Here is a 22653-nt window from a genome sequence, read left to right on the forward strand (position 1 = left end):
GATTAGCTATGCTTGCAACAATTTACCGAGGATACCATTAACCACTGATATTTACAGACAGGACTAACACCTGAGGAGTTTCTCCTTTGGATGCACGTGGAAATGCATTTAATTAGGAAACAGTAACATTTCAAGTCCCTTGGTCTTTGATATCCAGGATGCCTAAAGTGAAAATGGAAGAGAGCCTGAGTCTGACTGAGGTTAGACCAAGCTCAGAATTCAGTCTGCCTGAACTCAGCCCACCAGCCTCAGAGTGATTCCCTGGGAAAAATTGCTGGACTAACAGAGAGTACTTTTAGGACTCTGGGCACCATGCCATTACTGTTGGGAAGCACAGTTCCAACATTCTATGGAAATCAGAGGGTTTGGTTTGAAGAATAGTTTCATTTACTTTCTTCAAATGGATGATGAGAATAACATCCTTTACTTTCACTTGAACTCTGCAGAGCAGTGTGTTTGTTTTAAGTGCTACAGAGAGGAAGAGAATGTTTGAGTTGATGCAAGATACACAGCTCCAGACGGAACCACTCAGGTGGCTTTTCCTGATGCAGACCCACACTAGGTTATCCCAAGGGAACATTTGGCCAGGGGAACTATATAAAGTCACTGTACAATGGCTTTCATGCTGAGATGGACTTGCCACATCCCCACAAATGCTGCCTGGAGCAGCCTACATGAAGCAGCTTTAACGCTTCCTATGCACGTGTGTGGAGCTAGATTCAATATGACTGGGATATTCAGCTGTTTATTAAGCTCATCCCCCATGTCGTGTTAGAGGCTCTGATTTAGTGGGGACCCTTCTTCTTGGGTACCCTGTGTAACTGTACCTATGAGAAAACTTTTCTATTTGGGTGTCTCAGTTTCCCTTTATAGCTCTTACCATTGCTAACATAAACAAGAGGCTAATTAAGAAAAAAGGTAGTAAAAATGGAGTTATAATTACAGGATTCATCCCAGGAAAGTTGGACTATTTTAAAAGATTTTTGAGAATTAAAATGGATGTAGAAACTGATAAAGCAAAACCCTGAAGCCAAAGGAAGTCTGAAATAAAAGGGCTTATTGACCCATTCCAGGTGAAGTCAGGTGAAGCAGAAACCAGGTCCTGGGCAGGTCCCATAGCTACCAGCATTAGAACAAGTTATAGGATGGGATATGTCTGCCACACCAGAGCTAAGAGCATTGGATAAACCTTGGGAAAGGAAAGTGCTGTGACCTCCACTGGCCATAGATGAGCAGGACAATGCTGGGCAGGGGAGGCTTGGGGATAGGGGGATAATCTGTAATAAGTACTTGGTGAGTCTTCTGGGTGGAAAGTAGCTCCCTATGACCCCTTGATAGTTGTCCTAGTGCCCTTCCGAGTCAAGGGCTTCAACACCTGCTTAGGATTATGGGGAAGTTCCTTGGTTATTTTGCCCTAAGCTGTTATTGCAATAACTTTTTTAAAAAAAAAATCTTTTCTTTTCTTCTATTCTCTGGCCTATCACTGAATTTAGAACATCCCCGAATTTTGGGTATTATCAAAAACATTGTTGCGAGTGAAAGTAGAAAATTGAAAAGGAGACTCAAAGTTCTCTTCCCAGTAGAGTGTAAATCTTGACCCAGTTACTGAGACAGAGAGTGAATAAAATGGACATTGACAGGTTAAAAAAATTTAATATTGCCAAGTTGTAGCTGTGTGATTAAAAGGTACTAGACACCTTGGTTTCCTCACAAAATGTCAAAATGTATTGACTAATATTAAAATTAATAACTCATTGTTTTTCACTAAGTTCAAAAGCTAAAGCTACATACACCACTTTCACCAGTTGTAATTCACTGAAAATCCTCCTGAGTCACTTGGTGTAAGGACCAAGGCAATCACAAGTTCTTTTGTCCATTTCAATCTTAATTTTAATCTATAATATTTCCAACACTCAAGTTGCATATCATACATCACACTTACACACACACACACACACACACACACACACACACACACACACTGAGAGAGACAGAAAGTACCAAGGGGTTAAGTTGGCCACAGGGTTTCAGGATGCTATGCAAAGGCAGAGAGCAGATATAAATGAAAAGATTCACGTTAGGTGGGCATGTAAGAGTTCCAAGGAACAAGTTCAGCAGAGTTACAGTAAAAGACCCAGGATGGCTGACTGTTTCAAAGTGTCAGTTTCGGGTGCCAGCATGTAGTGAGTCATAGAGGTCATAAGAGGCCGGAGAAACTAGGCTATGTATATGACAAACCCAAAGTCAATATCCAAGTGAAGGTGAAGATTCTGAGAACTTCCTTTAAAATCTGGAACAAGACAGGGGTGTCTTGTTTGATATAATACTAGAAAATCCAGCCAGGATGACTAGGCAAAGGAAGAAAGTCAAAGGGATTAAAATAGGAAAGGAAGAAGTCCAATTCACTGTTTGCAGATAATAAGATCCTGTACTTAGAAGAGTCTAAAAGTTCCATCAGAAGACTGTTAGAGCTAATAAATACATTCAGAAAAGTAACAGGATCAACGTAAAAAGTAAATAACTTACCTAGACACCAATACTGAATCTACTGAGAAAGAAATCAGGAAAATGATTCCATTCACAATAGCCTCAAAAAATTCCTAGGAATAAATCTAACTAAGGAGGTAAAATGAAATGATAATTAAGAAACCCTGAAGAAAGAAATTGAATGTAAGTACAAGAAGGTGGAAAGACCTCCCATGATCATGGATAGGCAGAATTAATACTGCTAAACTGGCCTTACTACCAAAAGCAATATACACATTCAATGCAATCCTCATCAGAATACCAATCACATTCTTCACAGAACAAGGAAAAACAGATCCAAAATTCAATTGGAAAAATAAAAGACCCAAAATAACCAAAGCAACTCCTTACTAGGATCCCTGCTTTGACTTTCCATGCCTACCTGTATTTTCTCAATACATAAATGCTATATCTTAACAAGGTAAACTTCAAGCCACTTTTATGCTTTGTGTTAGGCGATACACAGGACTAAGAACTAAGTAGAGGCATTGCAAATGTCACCAGATAACCTGGGTTCTGTAACTTTCAAGAATGATTATCTGGCAGTTATCTTTTATTTATTTATTGGTACCACGGTTTGAACAGAGGGCCACCTTACCACTGAGCCACATCCCCAGCCCTTTTTATTTTTTTCATTTTGAGACAGGGTCTCATTAAGTTGCTGAACCTGGCCTCAAACTTGTGATCCTCCTGTCTCAGCCTCCTGAGTAGCTGGGATTATAGGGTGTATGTCACTGCCTGGTTGGCAGTAATCATTTAACCATTTATGTGGGGCTCTCTTTATAATGTTGTGGTGCTGGCCAAAAGATGGGTATGTTGTCTTTGAAAAAATCAGGGAAGGGGAGTAAAAGTAAGTAACCCAACAACAACTCCCAAGGGAGCTGCCCTGATACAACTTAACGTCAATCTTTTCCTCTCTTTCCACTTGATTGTGTTATGGGGAAGGATCTGATTGTGGGATGGCTTTCTTAACCAATACTATAAAACAGAAAGCACGGAACTACATCCTTATTGCACTATTAATGCTAAACAGGGAATTGTCAGATTACTTCAACCCATAGCATGTAGAGTAACCTCTGCTGTGCTTGGAGGGTAAGATCGCCAAGTGGGACATAAATTAGGGCTGATGACAAAGACCTCTGAGCACCTCCCAGGGAATACTGAGATTGTTACTCAGTAAATTCTCTGAAATGGAATGTACTTTCTTGATACTGTCAATGAATCACAAAAATAATTAAAGATAAATTCTCCAAAAGTTAATGAGACTCATCATTGTAATAGCAGTGCAGGACAATGAGAATATGTGTGCCCTAGAAAACTGTGGGCCAATTAAAAGATGCTGTTGCAATGGGAGATTGTTCTTTTTTAAAGAGAAATCTGAGAAGGATGACATCAAATATTTTGAAAGAATAATCTCTGGCCACAAAGATTAAAAATTATGGTGAGGATAGTTGAAAATGGAAATAAAGTTCCTAGAATATGTCCTTGCTGAAGTACTTTTTGAACTCTGGTGACCATGGCATTCCTGCAAGGTTGCTTCTGGCAGAGACTTTTATCATGGGTTTGAGGAAATATGCATAAAAGCACCTCCTTCATGACTCCCACCTTTCTTGATAGTTTGTAAGGGTTGACCACGGTGAGCTCATTTTGATTCTAACCATTTTCACTTTTCTTTTCCACTATCAGATAATTAATTCAAGCCACCCTTGTGAACAGATTTTATAAACTCATCCTGAAACCAGAAATACCCTAATGTCTTAGGTGACATCAGGGAAACACTCTAGTGGGCATGGTACCTCCCAAAGAGACCTCAATCAAATAGGAATGGTTTACACAGGACCATGCTACTTGAGGGAGGCAAGGAGGAGGTAGTCATGAGCACACAACCCATTTCCCTAGGATTGGGACTATGTAAAGAGCTTCTGAAGTCGATCTACACTTGGACCCAGACCTAGAAACAGCTCTCAGCTGACCAACAGAAAGCTGCTTGGGGGTGGCAGGTCCAAGTTGAAATGACATCATCATGTTTCCTGGAAGCAGCTCTGATTGGAGAAGATAAAAATAAAAAGTCAGCTCATTGGGCTGAACTGCACAAATAACACTCAAACCATGACAAAATTCCCTGTGTCTGGACATTTACTGAATCATGGGAAGTGGCCAAAAGTCATGCTCCCATGGTCAGGCAGAAGGTCAGAGGAAACAATGCACTAAAAGGACCACCATGTGGGGAGCAACCCTGTGGATATCAGGAGTGCTTTCAAGTAGGACATGATGCCCGTCGTAAAAACCTCCTTCCAGGTAGGGAAGGTTGTTAGAACTGGCAACCCATGTTGCCATGTGACCAATTAACATCACCATTTAGGTCCACAAAATAGTGGATATGGACATTTTTTTTAATCTTTAAAAAGCAAGTGATTTCAATTTGTTGTATTGAGACTAATAAGGGAAATCTCCATGTTCTTTTTTTCCAATGGTACTGCAGAAAGAGATGGGGCTTAATCAGGACATATTCTTCTCCCATCCTTTCAGGGATCTTGCCAGTAGGAATTTCTCTGTCTTCCTGCAAAAGGGATAAAGGCAGTAGATGGGTACAGAATTCATGGAGGGAAGATCTTGAACATTCTGGCCAGTGATACTGATGCTGGTAGACCTGAAGGCCACACATGGCCCCTGACAGGAGTAGACACTAACTCTGGATTGTAGTTTGCTTACCCAGTGCCAGAGACAAATGTTCAGAGGGTTACTGACCACAGCAGAAGCTCTTGCTCAAGCTTAGACAAATGTTAGTTCTGCAGAACAAGCAACTCTGGTCTGCAGTGGACAAAGAGAGACGGTTCTCAGTAATAATTTTCTAGGAGAGTGGATGGGACAATTGAAACCCTGATTGTTTAAAGTGGAAGAGGTAAAGGCATAAAAGGCTACCATACACCCCTTCTCAAGTCTGTGCTCACACTCAGCAGCAGTGAGGCGCAAGGAACATCCCCGCTTGATAGTGCTCTGTAGTCCTGGTGGACTGGGGGGACAGAGGAGAAGGATGGTGGTAAGACTGTGCAACTCCTGCCAAAAAAGGAGCATGCCGATATGACAACCACACACATATGCATCTCTTTGTGTGTAAGTGTGCATATATATTTTAATATGCATACATATATGTACATATACATATTAATTTATATTAGTAGTTTCTTCCCCACCTCATTTTTTTTTAATCTTTAAAAAGCAAGTGATTTCAATTTGCTGAATTGAGACTAATAAGGGAAATCTCCATGTTCTTTTTTTTCAATGTCCAAATAGCTGATGATTTAATAAAATAAAGATGGAAATTTAACAAAGATATGAAAAATATTAAATAAGTTAATATTATATTATCGAGTATTCAACTGTATATGAGACTTTTTTGTTATTCTGTTCTGTTTCTGATAACCTTTGTCACTAGTACTATATAATCTTAAAGCACTGAAAAATTTATGTTTCAATTAAGATTTTATAGTTCTTGTGAATGATAAAACTGTTTCATAAGCATCTTGATATACTGATTCACCTATGATCTAGCATTAATAAAAGAGAGAAACAATTGCTAACAATAGAGCTAAGAAGAAAAATTGCAGCTTATATAAAATATAAATATTGTTTAAGTCAGCTAAAGTACCAGGAATAATAAATCAGCATTCTTTAATGAAAAACTTAAAATTCAATTCGTGATTTCAGCTTTACTTATGCAATGTTTTGTAAAAACCATACCACTGGACTAATGTTCTTTAAGTCATAAGTGAAAAGGCAAATCTTGATGTTTTCATTAAAAATACTATTTTTAATGACGGAAATATTTTTCAGTGCCTACTGAGGTCTGCTTGTGGGTTACAGCACACTGTCACCATTCTGATTCAAAACTCTACACTTTTCCACTCTTATACCTCACTTTGTCCTCCATTCAAACCCAAGGTCCATAATACTGCTGGAGTAGTCTGTTGGTCTTAGGGCTCCCTCAACAGAAAGTTGACCCTCACATTTGGGATGATCTCTCTGACCCTTCACTAACACATTGGGTTTTTAAAAAAATTTTATTATAATTTGTTGTATATGACAGTAGAATGCATTAAAATTCATATTACACATATAGAGCACCATTTTTCATATCTCTGCTTGTATACAAAGTATATTCACACCATTCGTGTCTTCATACATGTACTTAGGGTAATGATGTCCACCTCATTCCACTGTTTTCCATACCCCCATGACCCCTCCTCTGCCCTCCCACCCTTTTGCCCTATTTAGAATTCATCTAACACTCCCATGCTCCCCCTGCCAACCCCACTATGAACCAGCCTCCTTATATCAGAGAAAAAATTTGGCATTTTGTTTTTTGGGATTGGCTAACTTTACTTAGCATTATATTCTCCAACTCTATATCCATTTACCTGAAAATGACATGACTTTATTCTCTTTTAATGCTGAGTAATATTCCATTGTGTATATAGGCCACATTTTCTTTATCCATTCATCCATTGAAGGGCATGTAGGTTGGTTCCACAGTTTAGCTATTGTGAATTGTGCTGCTATAAACATTGATGTGGCTGTGTTCCTGTAGTATGTTGTTTTTAAAGTATAAACTGAGTATAAACTGAGTATAAACTGAGGAGTGGTATAGCTGGGTCAAAGGGGGTTCCATTCCAGTTTTCCAAGGAATCTCCATGTTGCTTTCCATATTGGCTGCACCAGTTTATAGTCCCATCAGCAATGTATCAGTGTGCCTTTTTCCCCACATCCTGTCCAACACTTATTGTTGTTTGTATTCTTTTTTTAATATTTAGTTTTTAGTTGTAGTTGGGCACAATATCTTTATTTTTATGTGGTGCTGAGGATCAAACCCAGGACTTTGCATGTGCTAGGTGAGTACTCTACTTCTGAGCCACAACCCTAGCCCCTGACAGGAGTGAGATGAAATCTTACTGTAGTTTTGATTTGCATTTCTCTAATTGCTAGAGATGGTCAAATTTTTTCATATACTTATTGATTGATTATATATATCACCTTCTGAGAAGTGTCTGTTCATGTCCTTGGCCCATTTATTGATTGGGTTATTTGATTTTTTGGTGTTCAGCTTTTTGTGTTCTTTATGTACCTTAGAGATTAGTGCTCTATCTGCATGTGGTAAAGATTTCTTCCCAAGCTGTAGTCTCTCTATTCACCTCACTGATTGTTTCTTTTGCTGAGGAGAAGCTTTTTAATATGAGTCCATCCCCATTTATTGATTCTTGATTTTAATTCTTGCACTATAGGAGTCTTAACAAGAAAGCAGTAGATTAGGGCCTACTTTTTCTTCTATTAGATGCAAAGTCACTGGTTTCATTCCTAAGTCCTTGATCCACTTTGAATTGAGTTTTGTGCATGGTGAGAGATAGGGGTTTAATTTAATTTTGTTGCATATGGATTTCCCATTTTCTAAGTACCTTTTGTTGAAAAGGCTATCTTTTCTCCAATGTATATTTTTGGCACCTTTGTCTAATAAAAGATAACTGTAATTATGTGGGTTAGTCCCTGTGTCCTCTATTCTGCACCATTGGTCTACAGGTCTATTTTGGTGCCAATACCATGCTGTTTTTGTTATTATTGTTCTGTAGTATAGTCTAAAGTCTGGTATAGTGATGCCACCTTCTTCACTCTTCCTCCTAAGGATTGCTTTGGCTATTCTGGGTCTCTTATTTTTCCAGATGAATTTTATGACTACTTTTTCTTTTCTATGAGTAATGTTATTGGGATTTCAATTGGAATTGCATTAAATGTGTATACTGCTTTCGGTAGTATGGTCATTTTTACAATATTAATTCTGCCTATCCAAGAATTAGGGAGATATTTTCATCTTCTAAGGTCTTCTTTAATTTCTTTCTTTAGCATTCTGTAGTTTTCAATGTAGAGGTCTTTCACCTCTTTTGTTAAGTTGAATTCCCAAGTATTTTTTTTGAGGCTATTTTAAAAGGGGTAGCTTTTCTAGTTTCTCTTTCAGAGAATTTGTCACTTATATACATAAATCCTCTGACTTATGGGTGTTGATTTTGTATCCTGCTACTTTGCTGAATTCATTTACTAGTTCTAGAAGTTTTCTGGTAGAATGTTTTGGGTCTTCTAGGTATAGAATCATATTGTTGGCAAATATTGATAATTTGAGTTCTTCTTTTGCTATCTGTATTTCTCTTTTTTTTCCTAATTGCTCTGGCCAGTGTTTCAAGAACTATGTTAAATAGAAGTGGTGAAAGAGGGCATCCCCATCTTGTTCCAGTTTTTAGAGGAAATGCTTTCAATTTTTCTCCATTTAGAATGATGTTGGGCTGGGGCATAGCATAGATAGCTTTTACAATGTTGAGAATTATTTGAACATGAAGGGATGCTATATTTTGTCAAATGGTTTTTCTATGTCTATTGAGATTATCATATGGTTCTTGTTTTTAAGTTTATTGATGTGATGAATTACATTTTTTGATTTTCATATGTTGAATCAAACTTGCATCCCTGGGATTAATCCCACTTGATCATATTGCACTGTTTTTGATATGTTTTTGAATTGTATTTGTCAGAATTTTATTGAGAGTTTTTGCATCTATGTCCATTAGAGAGATTGGTCTGAAGTTTTCTTTCTTTGATGTGTCTTTGCCTGGTTTGGAATTAGGGTGATATTGGCCTCATGAAATGACATTAGAAGTGCTCCCTCTATTTCTACTTCACAAAATAATTTGAAGAGTATTGGTATTAGTTCTTCTTTATAGGTTTTATAGAACTCAGCTGGGTATCCATCCGATTCTGGGTTTTTCTTGGTTGGTAGTGAAAGAACGAACAAGGCTCGTCGTCAGAGAAAATGCCCGTTTATTGAGGAACAGCTCTGTATATTTATAGAGCCGGGGGTGGTTTGACAGTTATGACAGTTTAATGGTCAAAGGGTTTGACAGTTGGCATGGGGTGCTTTCTGATTGGTGGGTAAGGATCATGTGAGCCAGCAGGGCTAGTCTGATTGGTGGGTAAGGATCATGTGAGCCAGCAGGGCTAGTCTGATTGGTGGGTAAGGATCATGTGAACCAGCAGGGCTCACCATTCTCAGGAAATGGGGAAGTTAGTCTTTGGAGCTTAGCGACTCGAAACAGGTAGGCTTCTCATGGCATCTTCTATTTCATTGCTTGAAACTTACCTGTTTAAATTGTATATATTGTCCTGATTCAATTTGTGTAAATCATCTGACTTTAGAATTTGTCGATGCCTTTGATATTTTCTATTTTATTGGAGTACAGGTTTTCAAAATAATTTCTAATTATCTTCTGTGTTTCTGTAGTGTCTGTTGTGATATTTCCTTTCTGATGAAAAATATGTTAGTTATTTGAGTTTTCTCTCTCCCTCTCTTTGTTAGTATGGCTAAAGGTTTGACAATTTTATTTATTTTTTTCATAGATCAACTTTTTATTCTGTCAATTTTTTCTATTGTTTCAATTTCATTGATTTCAGCTCTGATTTTACTTATTTCCTGTCTTCTATTGTTTTTAAATTATTCTTCTGCTGCTTTTGGTGTTGATTTGTTTTTCTTTTCTAGGCTTTTGAGACATAATGTTGTCATCTATTTATTGGCTTTTTCTTCTTTTAAGAAATGAACTTCATGCAATTAACTTTCCTCTTAGAACTGCCTTCCTAGTGTCCCAGAGATTTCAATATGTTGTATCTGTGTTCTCATTCACCTCTCAGATTTTTTAATCTGCTTCTTGATGTCTTTTGCAATCCATTGTTTATTCAGTAGCATATTATTTAGTCTCCGTATGTTGGAGTAGCTTTTATATTTTTTTTCACTGATTTCTAATTTTATTTCATTATGATCTGATAGAATGCCAGGTAGTATCTCTAGTTTTTTGTATTTGCTAAGAGTTTGTGGCATAATGCATGGTCTATTTTAGAGAAGAATCCATGTGCTGCTGAGAAGAAAGTGTATTCATTCATTGAAGGATGAAATGTTCTATATATGTCAGTTTAATGTAAGTTATTGATTGTATTATTGAGTTGTATTCATTCATTGAAGGATGAAATGTTCTATATATGTCAGTTTAATGTAAGTTATTGATTGTATTATTGAGTTCTATAGTTTCTTTGTTCAGCTTTTGTTTGAAAGATCTATCCAATGGTGAGAGAGATGTGTTAAAATCACCCAGAATTATTGTGTTGTGGTCTATTTGACTTTTGAACTTGAGAAGAGTTTGTTTGATGAATGTAGACTCTCCATTGTTTGGGGCATATTAATTTATTATTATTATGTCTTGTTGATGAATAACCCTCTTAAGCCATATGAAATATCCTTTTTTATCCCTTTTGATTAACTTTTGCTCAAAGTCTACTTTATTTGATATGAGGATGGAAACACATGCTTGCTTCTGCAGACGATGTGAGTGGCATAATTTTTCCCAACCTTTCATGTTCAGTCTGTGGATGTCTTTTCCTATGAGATGAGTCACTTGGAGGCAGCATATTGTTGAGTCTTTTTTAATCCAATCTGCCAGTCTATGTCTTTTTATTGGTGAGTTTTAGACTATTAACATTCAGGGGTTTTTTGAGTCATGATTTGTATTCCCAGCCATTTTTGTTTATTTTTGGTATTTACCTTGACTTGGTTTCTCCTTCGATTAGTTTTTCCTTTAGTGTAAATACTTCCATTTGTGGATTTTCATTGTTGTTTTTTAATTCTTCTTTATGGAATATTTTGCCGAGAATGTTCTGTTGTGCAGGCTTTCTAGTTGTAAATTATATTAACTTTTGTTTATCATGGAAGGTTTTTACTTAACCATTAAATCTAAAGCTTAATTTTGCTGAATATAAGATTCATGGTTGGCACCCATTTTCTTTCAGAGCTCGATATATGTTGCTTTAGGATCTTCTAGCTTTCAGGGTCTGGGTTGAAAAATCTGCAGATATCCTAATTGGTTTCCCCCTATATGTAATCTGATTCCTTTCTCTGGTGGCTTTTAATATCATTCTGTATATTAGGCATTTTCATTATAATGTGCCTTGGTGTGGATCTGTTGTGATACTGTACCTTTGGCATCTGTAATCCTCTTGAATTTGGTTCTCTAATTCATTCTTTATGTTCATACATTTTTCTGATATTTCATTGAATAGATTTTTCATTCCTTTGGTTTGGAACTCTTTCAATAACTCATCCCAATAACTCTTAAATTTTCTCTTTTCATGCTTATCCCATATGTCTTGAATTTTCTGCTCATGGTTTCTTACCATTTTCACTGTGTCATCTACATTCTTTTCAAGATTATATATTTTGTCTTCATTGTCTGAGATCCTGTCTTCCAAGTGGTCTAATCTATTGGTGATGCTTTCAATTGAACTTTTACTTTGGTTTATTGTTTCTTTCATTTCAAGGATTTCTGTTTTTTGTTTGTTTGTTTGTTTTTACAACCTCTATCTCCCTTTTGAAGTAATATTTTTCTTCCTATATTTGTTTATATAGATCTTTCTCAAAATGATCTTTTGCTGCCTGTATTTGCTCCCTTGTATCATCCTTTAATTCACAGAATATTTTTATTATGTACATCCTGAACCCCTTGGTATCTTGATTTGTTTTGCACACTTTCTTCCCTTGCCTTTTCATGTTCTTCCCTTCTAGCACTGTGGATTCAAGACCTTACCATTTTTACCCAATGGGCTTATAGTGCCACTGTAGGGTTCCAATACCTCTCCTTTGAGGTGAAGGACAATGCTAACAGATCCCAATATAAACAATATACAACTAAAAATGAATATTTGCTATTAAGACATTTACAGTTTGGTCACAATATACAGAAAGGATGAATTCAATTATTATTTACAATATACTCAGTAGGTTTGTAAAAGGGTTCACAGTTTCTGATGGTGGACAAATAACTGGGGGTGAGGAGAAGGATGATATGCTGAGAAAATAAGAAGAGAGGATACAGAGTTATTATATCTTAGGAAGTGTGAAAAGAAAACCAAATAGGAAGACTAGTAGCAGGAGAAGAGAGAGGAAGTAATTTGGGGTAGATAAGTGAGTGGAAAGACAGTAGAATACATAAAATAAACACACATATATATTAAGAAAAATTAAAAATGTTAAAATAGTAAAAATTGGTGGAAAAAAGAAAAAACAAACAAACAAGAATATGCAACACAACTGTATTATACTATTCAGATGTCTTAGTGTTCAAAATGCTAATTCCTGCAAAGTACTTGGCTTCATGTATGTTGGGGATGTGAGAGCAGGAGATTAGAGAGGAAGAAGAAACAAAAAATCTTGAATGAAGAAACAGGGATTATTTTGTTTGTAGATCACTATCTTTCCTGCTTACCTTCTCATCCAATAGGTGGAGTCCTCTATTGTTAGCTGGTATCTCCACCCTCAGGATGGTGAAGGTAACCAGGGTAGGAAGGTTGGTCCTGGTTGGAGGGCACCTGGAATTGGGGTATGGGACCTGCCAATCCCCAAAGAGACACTACACCTCAAGGATATTTTTTCAGGCCCATTCGTGTGATGTGAGCACATTGTCTTATCTCCTTATTTCACCTGAAGACCTCCCAGTTCCTGGTCTTTGCGTCAGTCTCTAAACTGTATCACATTCACCCTCTCCCTTACTACTTTCTAATGAGGGACCTTTCTCTCCAGGGCTCTTGAGCGTGGTGCTTTGGATGTTGCACACCTGCCCCACTGAGAGCTGTTTTGTGTTAGGCACTCACCATGTTGGGTTACCAACTGCTAGGGAGAGGGGGTAGTTAGAAACTGGGTACCTGGAATTGGCTAACTTCACTTAGCATTACCTTCTCCAATGCCATCCATTTACCTACAAATGCCATGATTTTATTCTCTTTTATTGCTGAGTAAAATTCCATTGAGTGTATATGTCACATTTTTTTTTATCCAGTTATCTACTGAAGGGCATCTAGCTTGGTTCCACAGTTTAGCTATTGTGAATTGTGCTGCTATAAACATTGATGTGGCTGTGTCCCTGTAGTATGTTGTTTTTAAGTCCTTTGGGTATAGAAAAACAAATGCCAAATATTTTCTCTGATATAAGGGGGCTGATTTATTGTGGAGTCGGAAGGGGAAGCATGGGAGGAATAGAAAAACTCTACATAGGACAGAGGGGTGGGGGCAGGGGGTTAGCAAGGATGGTGGAATGTGATGGACATCATTATCCAAAGTACTTGTATGAAGACACGAATTGGTGTCAAGATAGTTCATATACAGCCAGAGATATGAAAAATTGTGCTGTATATGTGTAATAAGAATTGTAATGCATTCCACTGTTATTTATTTTTTTAAAAAAATAGTAAAAAAAAAAAAAAAAAAAGGAAGAAAGAAAGAAAAAAGAAACTGGGTACCTGGCCATCCAGAGTTCCGAATGGGAAGTTGCCCCCAATAAAGATAGTGATGAAGGTGACCCAAGATGGAGGTGGTTGCTTTCACTGATGGGGTGTCAGGTCCAGTGAGGGGAGCCATCGGACAATGGCATTGGATGAGTTCAGAGATGAGCTCTGTGGCATGCTGACTTCAGAGCTTATTGAGATTCTCTGGTGCAGGCAGGCTCCTGCCAGTAGGGAACTATTTCTGCTGCTGCAGAGTCCCAAGATGGCGGTGACCAGGGAAGGCCCACCTTGGTAGATGGGGGTCCACACAGGGGCCGCCCAGGCCAGAGTTCCTGCAGTGGGAAGCTGCCAAGTGTCCTGTGTGGGAGCAGTGTCCATGATTTCTGCTGAGCGGGTGCTGATGCCAATGGTCCCGCTCAGGCACCCGGTAGTCCTGTGTGGGCGAGTAGTTGGGAGACTACTCTGATACTGAGACCTTGAGCCCCGAATGGCCGGTGGCCATGATTCATGCACGGGGCAGGAATATTGCTCAAAGACAAGCAGTATTGTCTCTATTTGAGTCCCAGGTCATGGAACAACCCAGAATGCTTGCCTCTCTGGTCCACCATCTTGGATCCACTCTTCAATGTTCTTTTAATGTAATAAACATGTTAATTCTCAAAAAAAAAAGAATAAAAGCAAGAGGAAACTACAGACATCTTCTGAACAGTGATGAAAAATCATAAATAAATTATTACTATATAATTTAAACTTTTTTTCAACATATAATACACACACATGGAGAAAGACACATTAATATGAATGTAAATCTCCATGAAGTATTATTAGTCACATTATCAGTCACATGACTATTCAGATACTACCCAGGTCAAGAATTCAAACATAACAATACTTCTTACTAGTCATATATATATATATATATATATATATATATATATATATATATATATATATATATAAAATTGGGTCTTTTTAGATATATATGATATTGGAGTTCATTTCAACACTGAGATATCATCTTACTCCAGTTAGAAATGCAATTATCAAGAATACAAGTAACAATAAGTGTTGGCTGGGATGGGGTTAAAGGGTACGCTCATACATTGTTGATGAGACTTCAAATTGTTGCACCACTGGAAAGAAAGTATGAAGATTCCTCAAGAAACTAAAATAGAACCACCATTTGACTCAGTTATCCTCCTTCTCAATATATATAGCAAAAATAATTTTCCTGTGTACATATATGACAACACCACAGTGAATCTCACCAGTGTACATCCACAAGACTGGGGTCCTAATTAGTATAAGATATATTTCACATTTGTATAATTATATCAAAATAGGTTTTATTCCTTTACACACCATAAAAATTTTTGATAGTACAACCCATATTGTGGTGATTGCTAAATTCCCTGGCTCTTATATCTGGCCAAGGCAGGACATGAGAGGTCATGAAAACCTCTTCATTCCAGAGGAGTCCAAACCCATACCCTCCAGGAAGAAATGCTGAGTAATCTAAACAGACTGGGCTGCCAAGTTTGCTTGCTCTCGGTCATTCTCTTTCTGTCCAATCATGTTTTGGTACATTGGTCATGGTTAAACCATGTTTACACAATGATTTCTCCATGAAACACCAAAAGGACAGAGTTCAGAGAGCTGTACACGTGGAGATGCCTGGAGTGTGGTGTGTCTAGCACAGACCAGGAAGCTGCACGTACTTTCTCCCATACCTCACCCAGTCCATCTCTTCTTCTGTATTCTTTGTAATCTCATTTTTTATAACCATCTAATGCAAGCAAATATTTTTCTGAGTTCTATGAGCTGCTCAATCACTTCAATAAAAGCTTAATAGAAGAAACTTGCCAGAACCAGGAATTTTAGACAATTGCATTAAAAAAAAACCAGGTCCAACAACTCTGGGCATACAATTGGTGTCTAAGTTGTAAGAGGACGGTCATGGAAATGGGAACAATACCCCATGAGGTCTGTAACCATCGCCAGGTAGAGAGTGTCAAAACTGGCTTGGAGTAGAGACTGCTCAGCTGGTGACCTCTACATAATTGATTCCCTGCATGGTGGGGAGAAATTCCCATGTATTATGGGATCATGAAAGTGATGTGTGTGGTGAGAGAACAGCGAGAGAAATGAGTTGGAGTGGGTTTTCCCTTACATCATCCACAAGGGCTTTCTGTGTACTGTATTCATTGGACTTCTCTTTAGCCCTCTGCAGGGTCACCCTGTCTTCACACTTCCTACTGGCTGAGTTCTGCTTCCTGCATTGGCCATGACTGGTTGGAGCTGCCTGGTGACAGGAGCAGGAGGATTTCTAGGCCAGAGGATCATCCACTTGTTGGTGAAGGAGGAGGAACTGCAGGAGATTAGGGCTCTGGACAAGGTCTTCAAACTGGAAACCAGGGAGGAATTCTCTAGTAAGTGACCTTAAGGCTTGAAAGTGTGACTCCATTCTCTCACCCTCAAGCAAACTTTGAGCCATAAGGCTCCTCCTGTGTCTACACTCAGGAGGAATGTGGGATGGCATTGCTTTCAGGAGACTGGATCCTTGTGATTCACAACTGGACAGGGTGGTAGTAGGCACTGAGCCTCTGGGTCTCCTTCCTTCCCATCTAGAGAATATTACATCACTTCTCACCTTTGCTCACAACTCTTTATTATGGTGAAGGGATGGTGTGGCAATTGGTGTGTAACATCAACAGAGGATTATCACCCAGACATTCATAAGTACAACCCTGCCTCTCCTAATTGCCCACAATTGGGTTCTTTCTTTGTTTCTTCTGTTCTGTTCTGCTCTGTTTTGTTGGGAGGTGGGGATACATTTAGCATTTTCAGTGGAAGTGAATAAAAATGAATTGAAGATAAAGGTGTGATTTAGGTCTCAGAAAGCTACAGAGAGACAGAGACAGGGAAAGTTACAAGTGTGGGAATATGCAAATCATGAATTCTGTGGAGTGGCACTCACACTACAGCTATACTTGTAAACTGTGGACTGAAGGAGAAGTGGAAAAGAATCCCTCGGGAACCACCTACAACACCCTTAGTTCAGCAGCAGGCACCAGGGTAAAGGGTCACCAGCAGGGGAAAGCTCAGGGAGTGGTAAGGAGAATGCCCTCAGGACCCTCAGATGCAAAAAAAACAAAAGCCAGTTACTGCCCAGCTCTGTGGGGTGCATGGCCTTCAGCATGTTTATGTCAGTAGCACAGGAAGCAAAGCAGAGAGGTGGCATCTGGACAAGGCCTTCACTCTCACTTCTAGCCCAGTGATTTCTGTCATTGAACACACTGAGGCAAAGTCACAAATGGAGGCATTGTCTCCAAAAGGCAGACAAGGGTGAGCAGAGGAAGAGAAGTGGATATTGGATTGGATGGTGGCCTCCACTCAATAAGCATAAGGCCATCAAATGCTTGGGACAACAGGGTCCTCCATTCCTGCCTCAGACTGGCACAGAACTGCCTCTTACAGGCAGTCAGAGCTCCTGCGCTCACACCAGCATGCCCTGCATGAAATGCACCACACAGAGGAGGAAAAGCCAACAGGGCAATGGCAGGCAGCGCCAGCCTGCACTCTCCCTTCCCCTTCCTGCTCCTGGGGACTGCAGCCTGTGGGGAAGGAATAAGGAAAACAGGGGCAGATGCTCCACCACTGGCTAAAGTGCTAGGGGAAAACGTGAGCACAGAGAGAAGAGCTTGGACACTCTCCCTGGCACCTCTGAGGATAGGGTTACCTAGTGCTAGGGTCACTCTGGACCTGTGCTCCCTAAAGAGTCCCAATTAATCCTGCTCATTTGGCATCAAGTTTCTGCACTCCCCTTGTTTCTCTTCAGGTGCCACCTGCACACTCAGCCTCCCCTCTGCACCAGCTCTCAGGCTGTTTCCTCAAGGTGTACCCTTTGGTCTCTTCCTCAATTCCCACCGGCTGTCTGATATTTTCCCCAGCACCTTAGGTTCCCTCCTCCATACTCACCTGTCTCTGAAGTTTTCCCCCAACAACTTACACATTGATAAGGAATGAAGACAAAGATCTTAGTAAGTAAATGCCAGTGTTTTCATATTAAAACATTTGCAATTAGCCAAGGCTATATTGTCAAAGAGAGGGTGGGCAATGAGCATGCAGCAAGAGTTCAAGGTTGTTAGACTCAGGCAGAGGGCACAGGATATAAAGACCCAGTCCTGCCTTGGAGAATGAGGAGATGCACACAGTGGCTCTTTCAGCTGCCGTTTATACTCTAACAGGTTAGAACTTTCCATATTTGTTCAACTACTCTTCCTGTTATGGGGGTGGGGTGAAAGTGGAGGGGAACCTGGGATTTTTCAATGTAATAGACTAGAGAAAACACAAGTGCTGTTATATAATGATATATATAGTTGTTTTGGTTTGGGGCCAGTTTTTGACTCATCACTCTCCAAGACAAAGCATAGTGGATCACAAAATCCTCTTGATTCTACCAAAATCCTGTTCTATACACTCAAGGAAGAAATGCTGAAAAAGCTACACAGATAGTTCTTGCTTAGTTTCTCCTCAGTCTGACAGTGTTGTGCCAATCCCCTTTTTTCCCATCATATTGACACAATGTTTTCCAAGTGCCAATCATAGCTATGCAGTGAAGTACCCTTAATAAAGCAAAAGAACAAGGTACCAACCATAGCTATGCAGTGAAGTACCCTTAATAAAGCAAAAGAACAAGGTTCAAACAGCTTCCTGATGGATGAACACAATGGGGTTCTGAGAGGGTGGCTGTATTTTTCCTTCCCAAATGCTCTGCCCTATGCATCTCTACATATGTGTCATTGTTATAATATCATATAAATTGGTAAAGGATTTCCAGGCTCTTACTTCAAAATCAAGCTTCTCAAAATGCTGGTTATATACACAAATTGTAACATAAAGAGTACAAAGTGCCAGAACATGCTTTTCCCTTTTGGCCCCAAACCAAAACAACTATCTATATCATTACATAGCAACACTTGTGTTTTCTCCGGTCTATTACACTGAAAATCCCAGGTTCCCCTCCACTCACCCCACCCCTGCAACAGGAAGAGTAGTTGAACAAAAGCTTTTCTCCATGCTACTTAAAGTCTGGAACCCAGGGAGGAAGAAATTACCTCCTTCACTGAGATTTTAAAACTAAACTCATATCACAGGAAGACTCAAGTCTATCAACACATCTGCCCAGACTTGTTCTATTCCATAGTCCTCTATTCATGTCCCATACAGAATGATTTACAAATCATTGTTCATTCTAGAGGAAAGTACACTTTGTCTCAAGCACAGTGTGTTTCCCTGAAAATTAATGGCTAGCTACCCCCAAATTGTCCAACACCCCATTTTGCACCTCCCTTGTAGATAAAGGGGTTTATCAGCTTCTGAATGATATTGGAGGAGTGGGAAATTGTACTCTTCTGATATACCCCCATGCAGTGAATTTCCCTTTCCTAGCAAGATAATATGTTATACGTTTCTGTTTCATCTTTGCTACTTTATTCCAGGGAAGCTTCAGAAATCACATTGGAATTTCCCATCCTCTTTCACCAGAAAATATACCTGGGATATTTGGTTAACATAAGCAAATAAATCAAACTCTTTCCTAGCTACTTGGTCAGAAGCAAAGTTCTGTCAACCTGATATTTTCAACTGGCTTCTAAAGGGTGAGGGAACATTCTTGATGAATGAAGTGGAATTTGCTAGAATGGCCCTGGCTCACAAAAACTTATTATGCGGGAAGGCCAATGATAAAACAGTGAGAGATGTGAATACTTCTGTCCCTGGCTGGCATCTTGGTCACCCATGGTCTGGAGGAGCAGCTGTGCTTGCAAACATTTATTGAGGACACAAGTTACCACTGAAATTTGGAGATGGAAATAACACCTGGGGAGTTTCTCCCTTGGATGCACATGGACATGCATTTAATCAGGAAACAGTAAAATTTTCCAGTCCCTTGGCCATTGTTAGCCAGGATACCTAAAGTGAAAATGGAAGAGAGCCTGAGTCTGACTGAGGCTAGACCAAGCTCAGAATTCAGTCTGCCTGAACTCAGCCCACCAGCCTAGAGTGACCTCCTGGGAAAAGCTGCTGGAATAACAGAGAGCACCTCTAGGACTCTGGGCACCAGCTGGCCACCCATATGGGGAAGGACAGTAACATTCTATGGAAATCAGAAGGTTTGGTTTGAAGAAATAGTTTCATCTACTTTCATCAAATGGATGGTGAGAGTAACAGCCTTAGGAGCAGTGTGTTTGTTTTAAGGGCTACAGAATGGAAGAGAATGTTTGAGTTGATGCAGGATACACAGCTCCAGATGGAACCATCTCAGACGGCTCTTCCTGATGCAGACCGACACTAGGTTATCCCAAGGGAACATTTGGCCAGGGGAACTATACAAAGCCACTGTACAATGGCTTTCATGCTGAGATGGACTTGCCACATCCCCACAAATGCTGCCTGGAGCAGCCCATGTGAAGCAGCTTTAATGCCTCCTACGCACGTGTGTGGAGCTAGATTCAATATGACTGGGATATTCACCTGTTCGTCAAGTGCACCTCCCATGTCATGGTGGATGCTCTGGTTAATGGGGACCCTTCTTCTTGGGCACCCTGTGTAACGGTACTTCTGAGAAAACTTTTCTATGTGGGTATCTCGGTTTCCCCTTATAGCTCTTACCATTGGTAACATAAACAAGAGGCTAATTAAGAAAAAAAAGTAGTGAAAATGGAAGTAGAATTATAGGATTCATCCCAGGGAGGGTAAACTATTTTAAAAGGTTTCTGAGAGTTAAGTTGGATGTAGAAATTGTTAAAGAAAAACTCTTGAGGCTAAGGGAAGTCTGAAATAAAAGGGCGTATTGAGCCATTCTATACAAATGTTAATGAGGAGAAGCAGGAGGCAGGTCCCGGGTGGGTCCTACAGCGACCAGCATTAGAAAAAGTTATAGGTGGGACATATCTGCCTCACCAAAGCTAAGAGCATTGGATGAATTTTGGAAAGAAAAGTGCTGTGATCTCCACTGGCCATAGATGAGGACAATGATTAGCAGGAGACATTTGGAGATAGGAGGATAATCTGTAAGAAGTACTTGTTGAGTGTTCTGGGTGAAAGTGGCTCCCAATGACCCCTTGATAGTCATCCTCCTGCCCTTCCAAGTCAAGGGTTTCAATATACACTTAGGATTATGGAGAAGTTCCTTGATTGTTTTGTCCTAAGCTGTTTTTGCAATAACTTCAAAAAATCTTTTGCTCTCTTCCATTCTTTGGCCTACCTCTGAATTTAGAACATCTCAGAATTTTGGGGTCTTATCAAAAACATTGTTGGGAGAGAAAGTAGAAAATTGAAAAGAAGAGTCAAGGGTCTCATCCCAGTAGAGTATAAATCTTGACCCAGTTACTGAGAAGTGTAGTGAATAAAATGGACATTGACTGGTCAAAAAAAATTAATATGTCAAGTCGTAGCTGTGCCATTAAAAGAGATTGGACACATTTGTTTCTTCCCAAAATTTCAAAATATACTGAATAATATTATATACAATAATTCATTGTTTTTCACTAAGTTCACAAGCTACACCACTTTCACCAGTTGTAATTCACTGAATATTCACTTGGTTAACTTGGTGTCAGGACCAAGGCAATCACAAGTTCTTTTATCCATTTCAATCTTAATTTTAATCTCTAATATTTCCAACACTCAAGGTGCATATCATACATCACACACACACACACACACACACACACACACACACACACACACACGGAGAGAGACAAAAAGTACCAAAGGGTTAAGTTGGCCACAGGTTTCAGGATGCTATGCAAAGGCAGAGAGCAGATATGAATGAAAAGGTTCATATTAGGTGGTACCTAAGAGTTTTAACAAATGAGTTCTGTGCCAGCATGAAGTGAGTCATAGAGGTCATAAGGGGCCGGAGAAACTAGGAGATAGATACATATATAGATATATAGTCATATATATATGACAAATCCAAATTCAATATCCAAGTGAATGTGGAAAAATCTGAAACCTTTTCCTTTAAAATCTGGAACAAGACAGGGGTGTCTACTTTCGCCATTTCTTTTTGATATAATACTAGGAAATCCAGCCAGGATGACTAGGCAAGGGAATAAGGTCAAAGGGATTAAAATAGGAAAGGAAGAAGTCCAATTCACTGTTTGCAGATAATAAGATCCTGTACTTAGAAGAGTCTAAAAGTTCCATCAGAAGACTGTTAGAGCTAGTAAATAAATTCAGAAAAGTAACAGGATCAACTTAAAAAATAAATAACTTACCTAGACACCAATACTGAATCTACTGAGAAAGAAATCAGGAAAATGATTCCATTCACAATAGCCTCAAAAAATTCTTAGGAATAAATCTAACTAAGGGGGTAAAATGAAATGATAATTAAGAAACCCTGAAGAAAGAAATTGAATGTAAGTACAAGAAGGTGGAAAGACCTCCCATGATCATGGAGAGGCAGAATTAATACTGCTAAACTGGCCTTACTACCAAAAGCAATATACATATTCAATGCAATCCTCATCAGAATATCAATGACATTCTTCACAGAACAAAGAAAAACAGATCTGAAATTCAATTGGAAAAATAAAAGACCCAAAATAACCAAAACAACTCTAAGCAATAAGCAATTCTGGACGTATCATAATACCTGACTTCAAACTGTACCACAGAGTATAATAACCCCATGGTACTGGCAAAAAACAGACACATTGATCAATGGTACAGAGCAAATAATGTAATTTTCAGCCCACG

The 22653-nt window shown here is 39.1% G+C and overlaps 1 protein-coding gene across 1 annotated transcript in view; it reads left to right on the plus strand.

Annotated features, from left to right (window-relative positions):
• Nucleotides 1-22653, plus strand: part of Hsd3b1 (hydroxy-delta-5-steroid dehydrogenase, 3 beta- and steroid delta-isomerase 1) — a 38573-nt gene that overhangs the window by 1414 nt on the left and 14506 nt on the right. Inside the window, exon 2 of the mRNA XM_026413710.2 lies at nt 16105-16313. Within this exon, the coding sequence (XP_026269495.1) occupies nt 16169-16313 (145 nt within the window). The 5' untranslated portion in view covers nt 16105-16168. The remainder of the gene's footprint in view (nt 1-16104; nt 16314-22653) is intronic.

Source organism: Urocitellus parryii, chromosome 11 (assembly GCF_045843805.1).
Source record: "Urocitellus parryii isolate mUroPar1 chromosome 11, mUroPar1.hap1, whole genome shotgun sequence".
NCBI lineage: Eukaryota > Metazoa > Chordata > Mammalia > Rodentia > Sciuridae > Urocitellus > Urocitellus parryii.